Below are 16,672 nucleotides of genomic sequence, written 5' to 3' on the forward strand. Positions count from 1 at the left end.
GCCAGTTGCCGAAATAATTCTCTGTTGCACGAGCCAGAGGTTCTGGTTAGCGCGAGGCAGGTCGCGCCAACTTCATCTTCATCAGCGCCGCTGGCGATGCCAGCACCGCTACAAAAGTATTGAAGGACTCTGGTTTGACTGTATAACATATTGTGCTTGCTGGTAGCTGCTGATGTGCATGTGTGCTGCTAGCGCCCTGCCTGCACCAGCAAAGAGGTAGGGTGTTTCTCAGTGCTGTAATTCCTGAAATCAGTGCTGCTGGCATATGCTCAAGAATCCAGGTTTAGGTCTTACATACGTAGCGATAAAAATACTGCTGCTATGTAAACAAGTGCATTAAGCCTTTTTTTTTTTTTTCTCTTTCAGATTCCGATGACTCTGATCAAGGACTAGCATTGTGCTCAGCTCTAATATCTACTTCACTCAAATCATCAGGGGAACCATCCTGGGATCAGCAAGCTGATAATTTTTGTTACCATGGGATGGGACAAGAGTTCTCATTATTATCTGTTGATGATCTTTGTGGGCTGTGAGTGCTTTGTTCAGTTTTCTTGTGCTGCATTTTGTTTTTAGCTGTTCATGTTAACTGAAGCCTGACAGGCCCTCTGTGTCATTCATTGCCCAGTGCTTTTACTTTGCTGGGATTTGTTCTGGGTTTATTTTTATTTCTTCTTTTATTATTTTTGTGGGTATTTGTGTAGCTTTTAAGCCTTGTTCTGCCTTCTTGCCATCAAGCATTGCTGCTGTGCTGTATGCAAGAAGCCTGCAGCATGTACTCTACTTGAATGTGGTGGATGTGCTGAAGATCTCAGACTGAGCAAGCGGGAAGGAGCAATGCACAGATTTTTGGGATGCATCCAGAAGCTCATTGAGCGCAAAACTTATCCAAGTCTTCCATGTTGTGCTCAGCTAAGCCAGGAACGATGCAATGCAGCTTGGCTGCTCTTTTTCTCATGGCTGGCACTGCCAGTAGATAGTGTGGTGTGGCATTTGCTAGAGGCACTGTCTTCACAGTTGCGAATTTTGTGAAGTATTGTGATGTGCCACTGTGATGTTTTAAGATGGTGGTGCCAGACTAAATGTGTCTAAGGCCTGTTCACATTGCTGGATGTATCTGGCTTCCATCTCCTACGTGCACGTAGAAATTGTTCTGTGCGAGAAACTTGAATGTCATTTGAAGGTGTTACAGAATTGCCAGTTCAGAATTGGGAGATGAATGGCAATGTTCTTTTCTGAACCTTCTTTCTAATTATGTGTGTATTTGCCTTATGACTGCAACTTTGTGCCATGGTTGGAAATGCCAGCACCTTTCTGTTTTTAGAGAATTGCATGTTGAAGCAGAGAGATCTGAAGCTTGGATGGGCATCTTTACTAAACGTGACAGCTAGCAGCCTATGGAGCATTAGGTTCCTGAAACAATTCTCTAGCCTGCAATGCATTGGTTTTATTTTCTTTGCCCGCTGTTTGAGAGGACAGGCATCTGATACCCCTCGTCACCAGTGCTTTTTATATTGTTAGCAAACCCTTGGCTGCAGTGGGACAGCAAATGTAACAAGACAAGTAGGTTCCGAGAACCTGATAGGATGGCACTGCTTGCTCTGTTGGTAACAGATATAGTGGACACCTGTGGGCTGGCTTTCATTTCTGAAAGCTGTGTGCAGCTCCACCAGCTGTGAGATCTAAATGTAAATATGCATATATAGGCTTATGTTTGTTTTGAGAGGAGCTGATGTGGCTTGTGTGCCATGGGAGAACAAACTGCCCTCCACAACATATTTTGCGCTTTCAAACATTGGGTGCATATTCACTAAGTTATTTTTATACACATTCCGCTAGCCGGTACACATTTACCTGGTAGAAAAACATTTTTCCTCTCTTTTGGGGGAAGCGTTACTTTCGAGTGCAATATATTTTGTAAATAAGGCATCATCGTAAAGATAAGCTCCTCTTCTATTTTTTGCCTCTTTTAAATGTTGGTTTTAATTAATTTTGTGTGTGAAGTTTTTTTCTTCACTTGTTAATGCTCCTTTAAAAATTTGAATTGTGGGGCATATTTTAAGGATTGAAATTGTTTACTGTGCATAGATTGGGCAGTATGGCATGCTAAAGTTGAATTTAATGAGCTGCCTTGTTGAGCTTTTATTTGTGCAGTGCCTCTTGTTGCATGCACTGGTTTATCAGTGCTACCTATTTGTTACTGTTCTGAGGCAGCTATTGCAGCAGTGTTGGTATCATTGAGCCTTCAGACATAACTCTCTATGGGGCTCAGGCATTAGGCGACAGAATTTGATATGATCTAATCAAGACCTGTTCAGCATGTGCTCTATAAATGGTTGCACCTTTGATCTCTTTGTTGAATGTGTGCAATTTGCTGGAGGTTGTGAAGATCCAAAAATGATGTCTGCGTGGTGTCATTAAGTTGCTTGGGAAAAAAAATGAAATTAAATTATGATGCTATGTGAATCAGATACTTGTGTTTGTACATGTTGTTTGATCTGCACTTCTCATTTCGCCATAATTTTTTGGACAGCCAGGAAGTAGGCATGTCGGAATATTCAAAATATAGAACAGGTTAGGCATGAACCTATTCACTCATCAAAGCAAACTAGCTGGCGGCGATCCTAAGGTGATGCGCATATTGGTGTGGTAGTTCCGTGCTTGCGAGTCAGAAGTGGTGCAGCAAAAACCAAAGCGCAGCGTGCGGCAGGTTGTTTAAATACTGCAATGCCATCAGCACGATGTAGGACACCAGCGAAGAAGAGTTTAAACATACTGGTATTTGGCTCCTACGCAGTTTTTTTCTACGTGATAGGACGCAGCATGCGCAGAAGCAGCAGAGATGCTGGGCACCTCCAAAAACTTATGCTCCTGCTTATCACTAGTTCGTTGTACAGCAACAGCTGTTAAGAGTGCGTTGGCCAGTTCTGCAGCGTCAGCGTAGCAAAGATAAATGAGGGGGGGCTGGCGCCCTCTCCATGCAGTGGCACGAACTAATGTCTGCCTTGTTTACGCCTCTGTGCACAGAACAGAAGGTGCAACTTCGTGGCACAGCGAGCGGCGCATTCACCATCGCAAACACCTGTTGCTGAATCTATAGCATTACACAGGCGAAAGAAATAATCGGTGGTCAGTTTATTTTTCTGACACGTGCCTTTTTGGTAACCGCTTACATGCTGCAGTAGCATGGGAATCTGGGCGGGGTCGTCGTAGTATGGCCTTTGCCGAAAATATTTATTTCTTCTAAGCGTGTATGGTACTCTAACATTCCTGGAAATCCTAAGCTGCGGAGCTGTGACAACAGTTCTCACCTTCGAGACAAATGGAATGCAGACTATGCGAAACGAGCCACACAGCTCGCTCGGAAGCAAACCTGGTGGGCTGTATAGTTTTGACAAGAGCTGCATATCTTGGAATAAGTGCAAAAGACAGCAGCAGTGCTCTGTTCCATTCCGATATGGAACTCTTTCATCGGTAAAATTCGGTATAACCTAGAAACTGCTTCCTTTTAACAGCGACATAAAAGTTGAATATAGAGCAAAAGTTGCGAAGATTGCGGAGCCAGCTTGCGCAGCTATATCCCCAACTGGCGGTGCGGTAAGTCGTCGCCACAACTGGTGTATGAGTCTTCTGCTCGAAAGAGCGCGTATTGCTCGGGAGAAACGGGGTCATCCAAGGTCACCCCAGGTTGTGAAGAGGTCTCCAGTTCTAGCAAAGGTAAGAGGGAAGCACTTCGAAGCGGTGTCGCCTGACACAGAGACGCACCTCCTGTTCTCTGCATTGAACGTCTAGTTTCTGTACTCTACTGGGTTGTCAACTGTTCTCAGGCGGTCTGCCTCTGCCAAGCCCCGACACACGAAGACCAGCATGTATTCTATCCCCTTCCTCCGCACCACGGAGCTAAGCCGTGCTCCCGTTAAGTGCAGTAAAAATTGCGTCTATCCCCTCAGTAGAGTCGCTAGCAGCAAGGGTGGCGCATGTGCCTCCACCGCCAACCTTCCGATCGACATGCGCATAACATCGCGCGATAATTACGCCCGGCCATTACTACGGGACGGGGGATATATATGTGTCCCCACAACCCACATCGAAGCTTTACAACAATGTTACTTTTGTTTTGTGTTAAAGTTGTACGTTGTACTTAATAGGGACAATTGAACAGGGTGGTCCTATCGGTTAGGGGCATAAGGGAATATCGGTGCGCCAGTGCGTAGGCGCAGGACCCGGACGTTATTGTCTTTATTAATTTTGTTGATTAAGCAATTGTGCGATAGCTGTAGGCGCGCCCCTGTAGTTTTCGCTAAATATACCCGGGCCACTCAAGGTTCGCATGCCGTCCGAGGAGCAGCGAACGGGACGCGCTGAGAAGAGCGTGCGAAGTGAATGCCGCGTAACGAGAACGACAGAAGCTATGACCAGCTACGACTATCAGTCCCAGGAAACGGCGCGTTTGCGACAAGCGCGTGATGACCCCTAGGTCCGCGGTCTAAGTGCGTCAATGAGAGGTGAGTGCTGTCGCGACCCCGACTTTTGGCATATGGATCACAAGGCTGCCCTCATCATCTGTGCATAGTATAAAATACGCTATCAGTTTCTCAGTGAAGGAGCTTTTATAACGTCATCCCTCACAACCGCGTCTCAATATCGTCTTACATATCCTCATTATTTTCCTTTAGCTACACTTAAACTGATATGTGACGCAAAAGCGCGGTGAAGTAAATGGTGACGCATAGGCTACAAGATTGCGAAAATCTCAAGCTCTGAACAACTTTTTTGGGGGGTGGCTCGGACCAAAATTTTGTTAATGACCCGAATCATATTTGGAGGTCGCCATCGTGTCGGGCACGGTCAGTTACGGCTGGACATCGATTTTGGTCCAAATCGGCCAAGGTCAAATTTGGTTAGTCGCCCGGGTCAAATTCTCGCTGTTCGGCGTCACAGTTGCTATGGCAACGAGCGCTGCACAAGCAAGATGCGCAAGCAAAACTTTGCTCTGCTCTGACGATCGTACGAGTGCTTTCACACCGAAAGGATCACTTTTCAATACCATGAAATAAAGATGGAGATGGACGTCGCGAAGTTTTACGGTGTATGCGTTTAGGTAGCGTTTAGAGCTGTAACTTCCTCACACTTTGGAATGTTTTACACGCTGTATACACCTGAGCTTTCATTGCGGAAACAGCTTCGGCCGATGAATAAAATGTTGCTTTGAATAATATAACTGCAGTTCTGGCCAAGCGGTTGAGCATCCGCCTCGCATGCGGGAGGTGTGGGGTTCGATCCCCAGTGCCGCCGGGTACCCACCGGTTATAAAATGGGTAGAAGCTTTTCCCTGGCCTGGTGCTCGGCTTATTTAGGGTGAAATGCTTGGGAAATTGGTCTTTGACCGCACTTGTCCGCAGAAGTCAAAAATACCTTGTGCCATGCCGCTCTTTGGCCATAGATGCCCTTGCGCCATAAAAATCCATAGTCATAGAACTGCAGTTCGGTAAGCGTGTAAGTGTGCGGTGTGACTGCTTTGGTCAAATGTTTCGGGGATTCCCCCAGGGTGGAGTAGATCTGTAATAAGGGAGTAGTTATAGCTTTCATTTGTAGCTGTATGGCTGCGGTTGGGTGGATGCCAATGAGTATAATTACACCCTTATCACGAGTGACCGCTTTAAGAGCCATTCATGTTATTTGTATGAAAGGGAGTTCTAAATACACACAAATTTTCGGATGTCTGGTCGTAACTCTAGTGCAGGAAAACGAGGCTAAAGAAACGAAGTGGACAGGACATATATCGCTACCATTCCGGCCAAATTGTACTAGTCAGCCTGCAAGAATGTTTTCGGATTTTTCTCGACAGTAGATAGTAATGCATTTCTGAAAGGCCTTTAAGATCACTTTAGGGTGATGGTCCTGTGAAAGTTTTCCCGCGGCAGTTTTTTGCGGCCGGTCATCATAATTACGAAAAGCGGCGCACCAGTTCCTCATCGCGAGCTGTGGTGGCGGCACGCGCACTGCAGAGCGCGCTTCGAACCCACGGGGTTAGGCGGTTAGGCGCCGACACTGCAGGCTCAAGAACTGCGCAGCCATGTCGTCTGCTCGTAAGTATATATACATATATGCACGCCTGGCTCGAACATGATTTGTCTTTCGTGGGAGGTATATGCGTGTGCCTCCATACACCATCTCTTGACACGGTCAGAGAGTTGTCCACGTCGACAGGCACGCCTGTTCTCTGTGCTTAACGCGAGTTCTGGTTAGGTTTATGGCTGAATCATGCACCATGTGCACTGCACTGATAGCTGTGAATGTCAGTCGACTGTTTATTTTGAGGATGGCGTTGCGGCGCGCCACGCATGTCTTACAAAGTGCCGACTGCCGTGCGGTGTCATGATACTGCTGCGTGGCATGTCGACCAGATACTGTGTAATACAGTCAAACCTAGTTATAACGAAACGGTTTATAAGAAAATAATGGGTACAATGAAGGATTGAAAATTCCCTCTGGAAATCGCAAAGTTAACATTGGAGGGAAAAACCTCGGGATTCTTGCCAACGTTTCGACAAGAGGACTTGTCTTCGTCGGGGCAAAGCGGTCAATTCTCCCTGCATGGAAGATCGGTCAACACGGGCTGCAACGAAGCTACGGCTATAGCGAAGTAATCGCCGGGCCCCTTCAGCTTCGTTATAACGAGGTTCAAGTGTATCGTTATGTAGTTCATCGCGAACTGAGCGTCCCATATGCTGCGGCTGCTGCTGAAACTAGTCGCCCTCTGCAAACCGCGTAGTAGTGACGGCGCCAAAATTTGCCTAACGCCTCTTTCGGGCCCTGACGACGAGGACGTTTCCCGACAGTCCGTATTAGACCTTCTGCAAATGTGAAGTTCGCGCGCTACATTTTGTTGGTTGATCTTATATTTGTGAGGAGCAATACCATAGAGGCACTACTGTGCTTACCCAAAAGTATGAAGTACCCAACGTATTTTATAATGGCGCATTCCCGCCAATCAGAACTCGGGGTTTGAATCGTAATGCGTCCTAATGTCTTATTGCCTCCACTGAGTAAAAATGCAAGCCTCTGGAGGTATGCGAAAGGTTGTTGCTCAGCATCCAGAAACATCAAGTGGCGTAACTTTTTTTGTGGTAGCTTTATATAACGATTGCTTTCCGCTCTATAGTTACACGTAGCGCGCTAAATGCGATATTCACGACAGGAGCATGTATTGAATTAGTGTCTTCCATGCAAGTTCGTGCAGCCGCAATTTTTTCTATTCAACACGTCCTTGCACGCATGCTTTCCAAGCCAAAGACAGTTGACAGCTGCGCGTTACACGCGCATGTTTCACACGTTGGCCTGCCGCCTGTGATCGTGCCAGCGGATGGGAAAATAACGCATGTCCTCAATTACTCAACCCCCCCCCCCCCCCCCCCCAAAGTAGAATTCTACTCGCATAGCAAATAGCTGTCGTGACTCTTCTGGAATTCAACATCGCGACATTTTTTTTTCTATGCCGGATTTAAGCATTCGTGAGGAACGGCTAGGAATGTGTATGATTAAGTGATGCAGGTGTAAAAACTGAGAGTTCCTTTAGCGGAAATTCAGCACTCGGACCGCATAAAAAGAACCGTAGAAAAGAAGAAAGATCTTTCTAGGAAGGTTATTACGTGGTCTATGCGAGGATGGCCTGCTGCCCGCGTAAAATATTTTAAACTTATAAAAGGCCGTTGGAACAGGATTTCATATGAGTAGTTGACGTTTCTACTTTTGGAGGAATAGTGTAAAGATGAGCTTGAAGTCGTCATGGTTGCGATGGATCAGGAAGGTGTTTCCAGAGCTTAGCTTTTCGCACATGGAGACATGGGCGGAAGAACGGGCTGGTTGTGTGTATAGACGGGCTAGTCCAGGTGGTCATGTGCACGAGCTCAGCCCTTATGGCGCGCCGTAAGCGCCAGCTGCATATGCACGAGAGCAAAAGCGTGAGTGCTCTGTGATCAGGACGCAATGCATCGGAGCAACGTTTCTCTTAGCGAATCCCAGCAGCCAGGCGACTACCAGCGCACTGGCTGGGTCCCAGGTCAGCAGCAAGAAGAGCACCAAAGGAGCCAACGCTAAGGAACCTCCAGAACAACCGAAGAAGGATGAGCCGCCCATGGAAGTCCTGTACACGGCCAAAGACCTCAGGTGCCTCTCCAATTGATCGATCGATCAATCAATCAATCAGTCAGTCAGTCAGTCAATCAATTAGTCAATCAATCAGTCAGTCAGTAGATCAATAAATCATTCAATCAATCAAGTCGTTATTTAGTCAATCGCGGATATTTCGTAGAAGTTCCCCTTTTCCTCTCCTAAATCGAGGGTATTCAGCCGTGTGCGAGGAGCTGATGCATGCACACAATTTCAGAATTTTTCATTCGATTGACAATCTTAGCAGGTCTGTGGTCTGGAGTCCCCTCTCAGATAAGCTTAAATGTTGTCCTTGCTGTTTAAAGGGGCTCTGAAACACCTTCTAAGGAGAGTAAAAGAACTCGCTCAACCACTTCGTTGTGTTGTTAACACCTGGGCCAAATAATGTACTTCTACACGCGGCAGATAACCTACAATCGCGCGCGGAAGTTGGCGAGCCCTTTCCGGCGACTTTTTCATACTCGTGCCCTCTTCCGTTTAACGCGTATGTCGGTTAAAAGATGGCTATTGGTTAGAGTTTTTCAGACGTCACGCAGCTACGATGGCCGAGCGCGTCGCCGGTGGAGCCGGCGGAGGCGCCGATCCTTCAGCGTGCAAAAAGACACAAGAGGAGAGGGAAAGGCACGAAGATGGTAGTGGTGGTAGTGGTTTTATTAAAAAATAATAGTAAAACGGAAGGAAAAGATTTTTGCTAGCCCCGGCATCTGCCATCGATACTGAAGCACCTGAGCTGGGGCAGCGGAAATAAAGGATAGCAGGCAGAATGGAGAAATGAAATGAAAGATGTGAGGGGACAGGAATAGAGGACAGGGGGAGAAGTAATATGTACAAACTATTTACACAATAAGAAATGTGTCCAGGTTGTGCGCGTGATTAGTTCATTTTAGAGGAATTAAATCACACACGCGCACAGCACTGTGTAGGTTACAACTGGAGTGGGGCGTCCAGTTATTAATCGTTCAAGGTAGAACTCGCGGAGCGTTCGGTCACTGCGTGTAACTACCTGACGGAGAACAGACGGGACGTCAAGCCCGTGTGTTCGAGGAATGCACAGAGGCTCACCAAAGTTCGCTCACGAGTGCGCGCACTGCCCTGCGGCCACAATAGCGTCTTGATGGAGTCTGGTAGTATGCCCTGCGCCCTATAGGCCGCGAGCATATCGCGACGAGCATCGGCGAACGCGGAACAGCGAGAGAGAGAGAGAGAAAAACTTTATTGTCCAGAGGAAATCGGGGCATGCCCCTGGGTCCCCGCACGACCCCACTTCACTCAAGTGTTTATGTCCCTAAGGTCCATAACACTGGCAGCCCGGCCTGTGGCGATGGTCTGCACGGCCGGGTCCTCTGAGTGCAGCAGGGTCTCCCAGTCCTCCCAGGTCTTGAGGTCCTCTAGGCCGCGCGGGGGAGGGTCCGCCGGGCAGAGGGAGAGGATGTGGAGGGAGGAGGCGAAGGGTTCTGGGCACAAGGTGCAGGCAGGAGTGGGGAAGGAGGGATGATATTGGGCTAGGGTCAGGGGTGAGGAGAGTGTGTGTGTCTGTAGTTTGCGCCAGAGTGTTGCGTGTTTGTTATCTAGGGAGGGGTGGGGCGGGAGGTAGAGCTGGCGCGAGGCTCTGTAGGCCTGCGTCATCTCGCTGAACGAGTGCATTCGCTCCCTAGCGAATCCCCGATCCGAGGCCACCTGAGCCCGGTTTAAAGAACCGCGGGCTAAAAGGTTGGCGGCCTCGTTTCCGGGATTCCCGGAGTGCGCAGGCACCCATATAAGCTCTACATGGCGGGGTGGGGGTGCATCGGGCGAGTCCAGTATGAGAAAAGCAGGGACGTGGACTCGGCCTCGCGCAAAATTTAGAATTGCAGTTTTTGAGTCTGTTAAAATGTACCGGGCTTCCGTGCGGGTGATGGCAATTGCAATGGCGGCTTCCTCTGCAGCCTCTGGGGCGGTGTCTCGGGGAAGAGGTAGTGTGAGGAGGGCGGATGAAGAGGAGTCCACCACGGCTGCGGTTGCTTCGTCACCCGTGCAGGCGGCGTCCACCCATACGGCGTCCGCCTCGGAGCCGTATACTCGGTGGAGTGCCTTCGCACGGGCTCTGCGGCGTTGCTCATAGTGGGAAGGGTGCATATTTTTTGGCAGTGGCTTGATGACCAGCTCTCGGTGAAGGGATCGAGGAATGGGGAGGAGGGTTGGGTCGTTGGCCGGTATTCTGATTCCGAGAGAGTCCAGGATATACCGGCCTGTGGAGGTTTGTGTAAGCCTTATGTATTGGGCCTGTCGATGGGTCTCCACGAGTTCCCCGATCGTTTTGTGGATGCCCAGGCTTAGTAATCTGTCTGTGGGGGTGTTGAGGGGAAGATGAAGTGCGACTTTGAATGCCTTGCGGATCAAGGCATCCAAAGCATTTATGTCGTGTTTGGATAGTTCTAGGTATGGGGTAGTGTAGAGCACACGGCTGAGGACAAAGGCATGAATGAGGCGACAAAGGTCGCGCTCCTTCATGCCTCTATGATGGCCCGAAACTCTGCGGATGAGATGCGATATCGCGCCTGCAACCTGCTTGAGTTTCTTGAGGGTGGTGGTGTTTTTGCCATCGTTCTGGATATGCAGGCCCAATACGCGGAGGGTGTCAACCTCCGGTACAGGGTCCCCATTCAGTTCGATGGCAATGGGGGAGCGGGGGGAGCGGTGGTTATTAGGCCGGATGAGGAGCAGTTCGGACTTCTCTGGGGAACAAGACAGTCCGATGTTCTGTACATAATTTTGGGTGAGGGTGGCTGCTTCCTGTAAGGTGTTCTCTATGTCGCCGTCACTGCCGTGGGTGGTCCACAGTGTGATGTCGTCGGCATAAAGAGTGTGCTTAAGGTGGGGAATAGTTGCCAATTTTCGGGCGAGGGGGATGAGGGTGATGTTGAAAAGGAAGGGGGAGAGGACGGACCCTTGAGGGGTTCCGATACTCTGAAGCGTGTAGGAGGGGGAAGAGAGAGGGCCAAAATGTATCTAAGCCGTGCGGTCAGTGAGGAATGCTTGAATGTAGGTGTACGTGCACGCACCCACATTCAATGGAGATAGGGCAGTCATGATCGCCTGATGTTCGATGCGATCAAAAGCTTTGGAGAGATCCAAAGCTAAGACTGCCTTGGTGTGACCAGGCAGAAGCGGGTCGAAAATGTCATGTGTGAGTTGAAGCATGGCGTCCTGTGCGGACAGATGGGGGCGGAATCCCACCATGCTATGCGGGTATAGATGGTTGTCCGCCATGTGCGCTGTGAGCCTCGCTAACACAACATGCTCGAAGAGCTTTCCGAGGCATGAGGTTAGCGGAATGGGGCGAAGGTTTTGAAGAGTAAGTGTTTTGTTTGGTTTGGGTATGAATATTACCTTCGCATGGCGCCAGGACTGCGGGAGGATACCCTCCCTCCAGCACTGGTTGAAGTATTGCGTAATCTGGGTGATCGATTGGTCGTCCAGATTACGTAGCATGGAGTTTGTGATTTGGTCGGCACCAGGTGCGGAGTTGGTTCGGAGAGTCAGGAGGGACGCTCTGACTTCCGTCTCAGTGATGTCTGTGTCGAGTGTTGGATTGGCTGGTCCTGTGTAGGCGGGTAGAAGTGTGGGGGCACCAGGAGAGGTGTATGTATTCTGAAGTGTGTTTATGAGGGCCTCGGGATCGTCAATATGTTGGTGTATGAGACGTGTCACGTGGTGTTGTGTTGGCTATTTGGTGTTTGTGGGGTCGATGAGGTGTCGGAGGAGTTGCCATGCGCGTTTGCTGGACAGGTTTCCGGCGATGCCGTCACATATCTGTCCCCAGTTGGACCGGCAGAGCTCCTCCGAGTGTTGTTGGATTTGTGTCTGCAGCGCGGCCAGCCGCTTTTTAAGTGTCTTGTTGTATTTATTGCCTTTCCAGCGTTCCAGGAGGCTCTGATAAGCCTCCCAGAGGTGGGCTAGGCGTGTGTCCAGGGTTGGGGTTTCGGTGGTCGTTTCAATGTGTTGCGTGTTGTGGTGAACGTCATGCTTGAGTGATTGCACCCAGGCGTCGATGTCTGTGATGGGAGTGTCTGAGTGGGTGGTGCGTGCAGCGCGAAGTGCATCCCAGTTAACCAGTTTATGTGTTGTATAGGAGTGACGGTGTGGCTTGTACGGTACAGTGATTTGTATAATGTAATGATCACTGCCCAATGTATGTTGAGTTCTGTTCCAGGTAACGCCGCGGATGTAGCGGCTCAGCGTCAGGTCCGGACTGGTGTCCATGCTGACACTGTTGCCGATCCGCGTGGGCATCTGAAACGTGTTGTGAACAGTGAGTTGGAGGTTCTGCAGGAGCAGCCACAACCTGCGACCTCGATGTGTCGTGGTTCTGTATCCCCAGTCAGTATGCTGACTGTTGAAGTCCCCACCGATTAGTAGAGGATGTTTCCCCGCTAGGTGGTGTAGCTCTCGCAGAAGTGTTTCTAGCGAGGCCATCGGCTGGGACGGGGGGTGGTATATATTTGCTATAAAGATTGAAGCAAGTGTATGTGTGTTATGTATAAGTTCAGTGATCACGCAGGGCGTCTCAGACGTGATGTGATGAGTTTTATAGGTGAGGCTGCGGTGGATGAGTGTGGACGCCCTGGGTGCGCTAGTGGTGTCTGAGTGTGTAGATGTGTAGCTGGGGAGGGTTGCCCGGTGTGCAGTCTCCTGGAGAAGAAGTATATGGGGAGTGGGCGTGAGGGTGGGAAGGAGAAGTTGCAGAGGTGCGCGCTTGGCCCGGAAACCACGGCAGTTCCAGGTTAAAATGGGGAGAGAATTAGTGCTCCGCCCCGCCATATTGGAGAGTAGGGGGGTTGAGGAGGGGAGTGAGACGGGTGTCAATTGGTGTGTGTTGTTCAGCAAAGGGGGTTTGTGCTTGCGGAAGTAGGGGGGGAGGAGTGTAGGTGGTATGAATTTGGGTGAAGCGATGGGTAAGCTTATGTTCCATGAACTCCATCATCTTGGTAAGCATAGCGTCCATGCGCTGCTCAAGTTTTTCGGTGAGGGTGGCGGCAAGATGATTGAATCTGGCCTCAAGGCGGGTGTCTAGCTCTTTTAGTTTGTGGTCAAATTTGGCATCCAGTGCAGCGAATTTAGCGTCTATTTCTAAGGGTATGGGAGGCGGTGAGGCATCTGAGGTTCGATGCTTCTTTGCAGGAGGGGTGCTGGAAGTGTCTGCGGATGGGGAGGTCGGGTTAACGAGAGGGGGTGCGGGTTGAGTAGGCAGAGAAGGGGTGGGGGTGCTTAAAAGGGAGGAGAGACGGCTTACCTCGTCGCGCAAGGCCCGGAGTTCCAGGTCTCTCGAACCTTCTTGGGAGGACTGGGGTGGCGGGGGATGACGGGTGGAGTTGCCGGAAACGCGGTCTGCCAAAGTGAGACGCGAGGAGTTTTTGCTGCTCTTTTGTCGGTTTCTGGAACGACCGGGAAGCCGTCGAGCTGCGTCCGTTTGCTGCGCTTTGTTGATCACGGCGAGACAGCCGCGATTTAGATGTAGGAGAGTGAGCGTTCCTCGGGGACGCCAGTTTACGGCCCCGTGCTTTGCAGTTCCCAGTCCCGGTCAAATGTGGGCCTCCACAGAGAATACAGCTGGGGGTACATGATGGCACATCTTCTTTGGGATGGGATTTCCCGCAGCGGGGACATTTATGCGATCTTGGGTGGACACACACATCCGTTCGGTGGCCTGGGACGCGGCAGTTCGTGCAGGCTTCTATATGCCCTCTGTACGGTGTACACCTGTGGAGGGCTCCTCCATAAAGAATGGCGCGTGGCACAGGCCCAGCTCGGAAGGTGACTAGGATGGAACGCGTGGCCCCCATTCGACGTGCGTCCACGATGGGGGCTTCCGGGTTGCCGGTGACGAGGTCCTGGAGGAGAGCTGTCGGGGTCTCCTCCCAGTATGCATTTGTGATGACTCCGCGTACCGCTCCGTCCGGTGGTGCTATATAGCCTGCGACTGCGAAGTCCTTAGCTTGGTAGTTTATGTGCGTTATGCGAACTAGCGCGAGTGCGTCAGCTTTTAGGGGCGTACTTATGGTGCACGTGTTGTTTGTAGGATGAACCCTGATTCGGGTACGCGTCGGCTCCTGAAGCTGTGACGCCGCTTGAAGGATCGTTTCCCGTAGTAGTCGGGGCGGAAGGAGGTCCAGCTGTAGGCCGCCTCGAGACCGGAATATTATTTTGTAGTCAGCAGCCGGGAGCGGCGGCTGCTGCCGCGAACGCTGCGCAGCTGCGCGCGTGGCTTGCAGGTGCGACTGGCAGGCATCAGGTCTTGTTGACGTGCAGAGGTCCTGGGATCGGGCAGACACACTAAGGACGTGGGTCCAGTCCCTTGGGTCGTAGTCCCGGGGGTGGAGGGTCTCTCCCTGCACCTGCACCTCCATGGTACGGGGGAGCGACCGCGAGCGAGCGCGGACACAGCAGGCGGCGAAGTAGGCACAGCGCGCTAATCCAGGAAACAGCGCGCGCGCGCGAACGCTCAGGCCGGATGCTGGGAGGCGATTGCCCCGGAACAGCGAAGGAGCAGGTGTTCTAGTGTTTCCACTGCACCGCATCCGTCACACACATCACTCGTCGCGATTCCGTGACGCACGAAGATGCTGAAATTCAAATTTTGACCACAGATAGCTCAGCTGCTACAAAACGCATTAAAAAAATTTCTTGCCGGAGGATATTCGCGGAGCATTCGCGGAGCGATGTCCTTCAACATCCCACGCGTACCGCACCTTTATTAAGAGCCCCTTTCAGGGCCCCTTAATATTCGGCCGGAGCACAAGGGTATGCAAAACTTGCATGTTAGTGTCCGGTAACAGAGCAAAATTGTTTGTCCCACATGATAGATAGCATTCCTGAGGACTTCCGCTAGTCTACAAAAGCAGTGAGCAGCGGAGTGAATTTACTGCAGCAAGTTTGAACACCCGGCATCTTTAGTGCACTGTGCTATCGTCATTCGTGTTATAGGACGGCCGCTGTCGTTCAGTCGAAAACAGGTCCTAGAAACGTGTTCATGTAGCCGAAGGGCTACTATTCTTGACTTGCTAATTCTAGATATCTAGTAGTCCGGTGCGCAAACTGTAGGCGCAGTTTTTAATTTCACCGTTCTACTTCCACGACAGGTTCCCGACGTACGTGATCATTGACGGTCTTTACTTGCCCATCGACGTCGACGAGATGTCCCTTCGCTTCGCCCTCAACTACAGGCAAGAGTATTTTATGCCAGTAAAGTGAAGAGTGAAACTACCAGCATCCGAACATTGCACGGCTGTGTATATCCCTTAGATGGCTACGATGCCGGTGTTTTTATGAGATATGAAATAGGAAATAAGCTAGAGATGAGCGCAAAACTTAAAAGGCATCGATGCTAAAGCTAAGGCTCTGGAATTCGAAAGTATTTTACCTAAAAAATAATGAAGGAATACAGGAGAAATACCGTAAAATTTGGTGTACAGCCCGCGGTCTGTACATGCTTACAATTGGGGTTTGCGGACTATGTGCAGGTCCTTACTATGCAGGAATATTTTTTTCAGTATCGCCCAGTATAGCATAAAATGTACAAAGCGATTATACGCACCAAGTGCGGACACGCTGGTAAAACTTCAGCTATAATTGAGCCATGCAAACTGTGCGCCATGTGCAGACTGTATACCGGCGATTACGGTACTGCATGAGATTAGGCTGATCTACTGTGCGATTAACAAGCTTAAATTCTTCAAATGCATGTCCTTGGTTTTCTGCCTATGCAGTGCTATCAGAAGCAGTTTATTTTAGAGAATAACTCGTACGCAGGATGATGTACACTTTATAAGGAAGAATGTTCTGCAAACACCATGCACTAGGTCGAACCTGTACATGGTGGAACTTTTTTCCGTGTTATAATGAACAGGCACCCGCTCAATGTGGTCGTTCACCAGCAGCAAGGACACAAGCTTAGACATTTCTATTTGACTGTTGTGACAGTGAGCGCACATAGCACAAATGCAGCGATGCTTGTATACAAGCAGCTTTTGGGTATTGCGAAGGCGTGGTCGTGCTTGACAAAAGAAATCCAGGGTCACGTTGATACCTTCTGGCCAAAGAATATGAGCTATTGTTCTTGGATTTAATAAAACAGAAGTGTTATATGTTTTCTGTGCGCATTACTTCAACGACCACTAAGCTGTGATGTGCATGCTTGAATATTACTCCGCAGCAAAGGAAGACGCAAGTTTGGAAATTTGTTTCTAATAGGAACGGCAATCGACTGCTGTTATGATTAGCTGCCGCGTGACATATAATGTAATTATCGTAGGTGGTCTGCCCTGTCTTCCTGTTTCACGTCATGTGCTCTTTCAGGCTCAACGCCTTTGAAACCACGACGCGTTACTGACGCCAATACATTCACCTCACTGAATAAAAGGATCAGCGGTCTTTCGGTATAGATGTTAACAGCAGTCCACTTGTAAGCTCCTTTAGTGCTCGTGACATCGAGTCGTGTATAGCGTTGGCTCTTACCATTATGCAT

General features: G+C 49.8%; 1 protein-coding gene and 1 long non-coding RNA gene across 5 annotated transcripts in view; both read left to right on the forward strand.

Annotated features, from left to right (window-relative positions):
- LOC144125909 (putative sodium-dependent multivitamin transporter) overlaps positions 1-2,468 on the forward strand; it is a 46,374-nt gene extending 43,906 nt beyond the window's left edge. For 3 of the 4 annotated variants that reach the window (XM_077659716.1, XM_077659715.1, XM_077659714.1), the window contains exon 12: positions 367-2,468. In XM_077659716.1, the coding sequence (XP_077515842.1) occupies positions 367-393 (27 nt within the window). In that variant the 3' untranslated portion in view covers positions 394-2,468. The remainder of the gene's footprint in view (positions 1-366) is intronic. The other variant, XM_077659717.1, reaches the window with a different exon arrangement.
- Positions 2,469-6,001: 3,533 nt separating this feature from the next.
- Positions 6,002-16,537, forward strand: LOC144124351 (uncharacterized). The gene is made up of 4 exons (XR_013313152.1): positions 6,002-6,086; positions 8,013-8,166; positions 15,288-15,371; positions 16,504-16,537. It is a non-coding gene; the product is annotated as an uncharacterized LOC144124351 (long non-coding RNA).
- Positions 16,538-16,672: the final 135 nt, after the last annotated feature.

Source organism: Amblyomma americanum, chromosome 3, assembly GCF_052857255.1.
Source record: "Amblyomma americanum isolate KBUSLIRL-KWMA chromosome 3, ASM5285725v1, whole genome shotgun sequence".
NCBI lineage: Eukaryota > Metazoa > Arthropoda > Arachnida > Ixodida > Ixodidae > Amblyomma > Amblyomma americanum.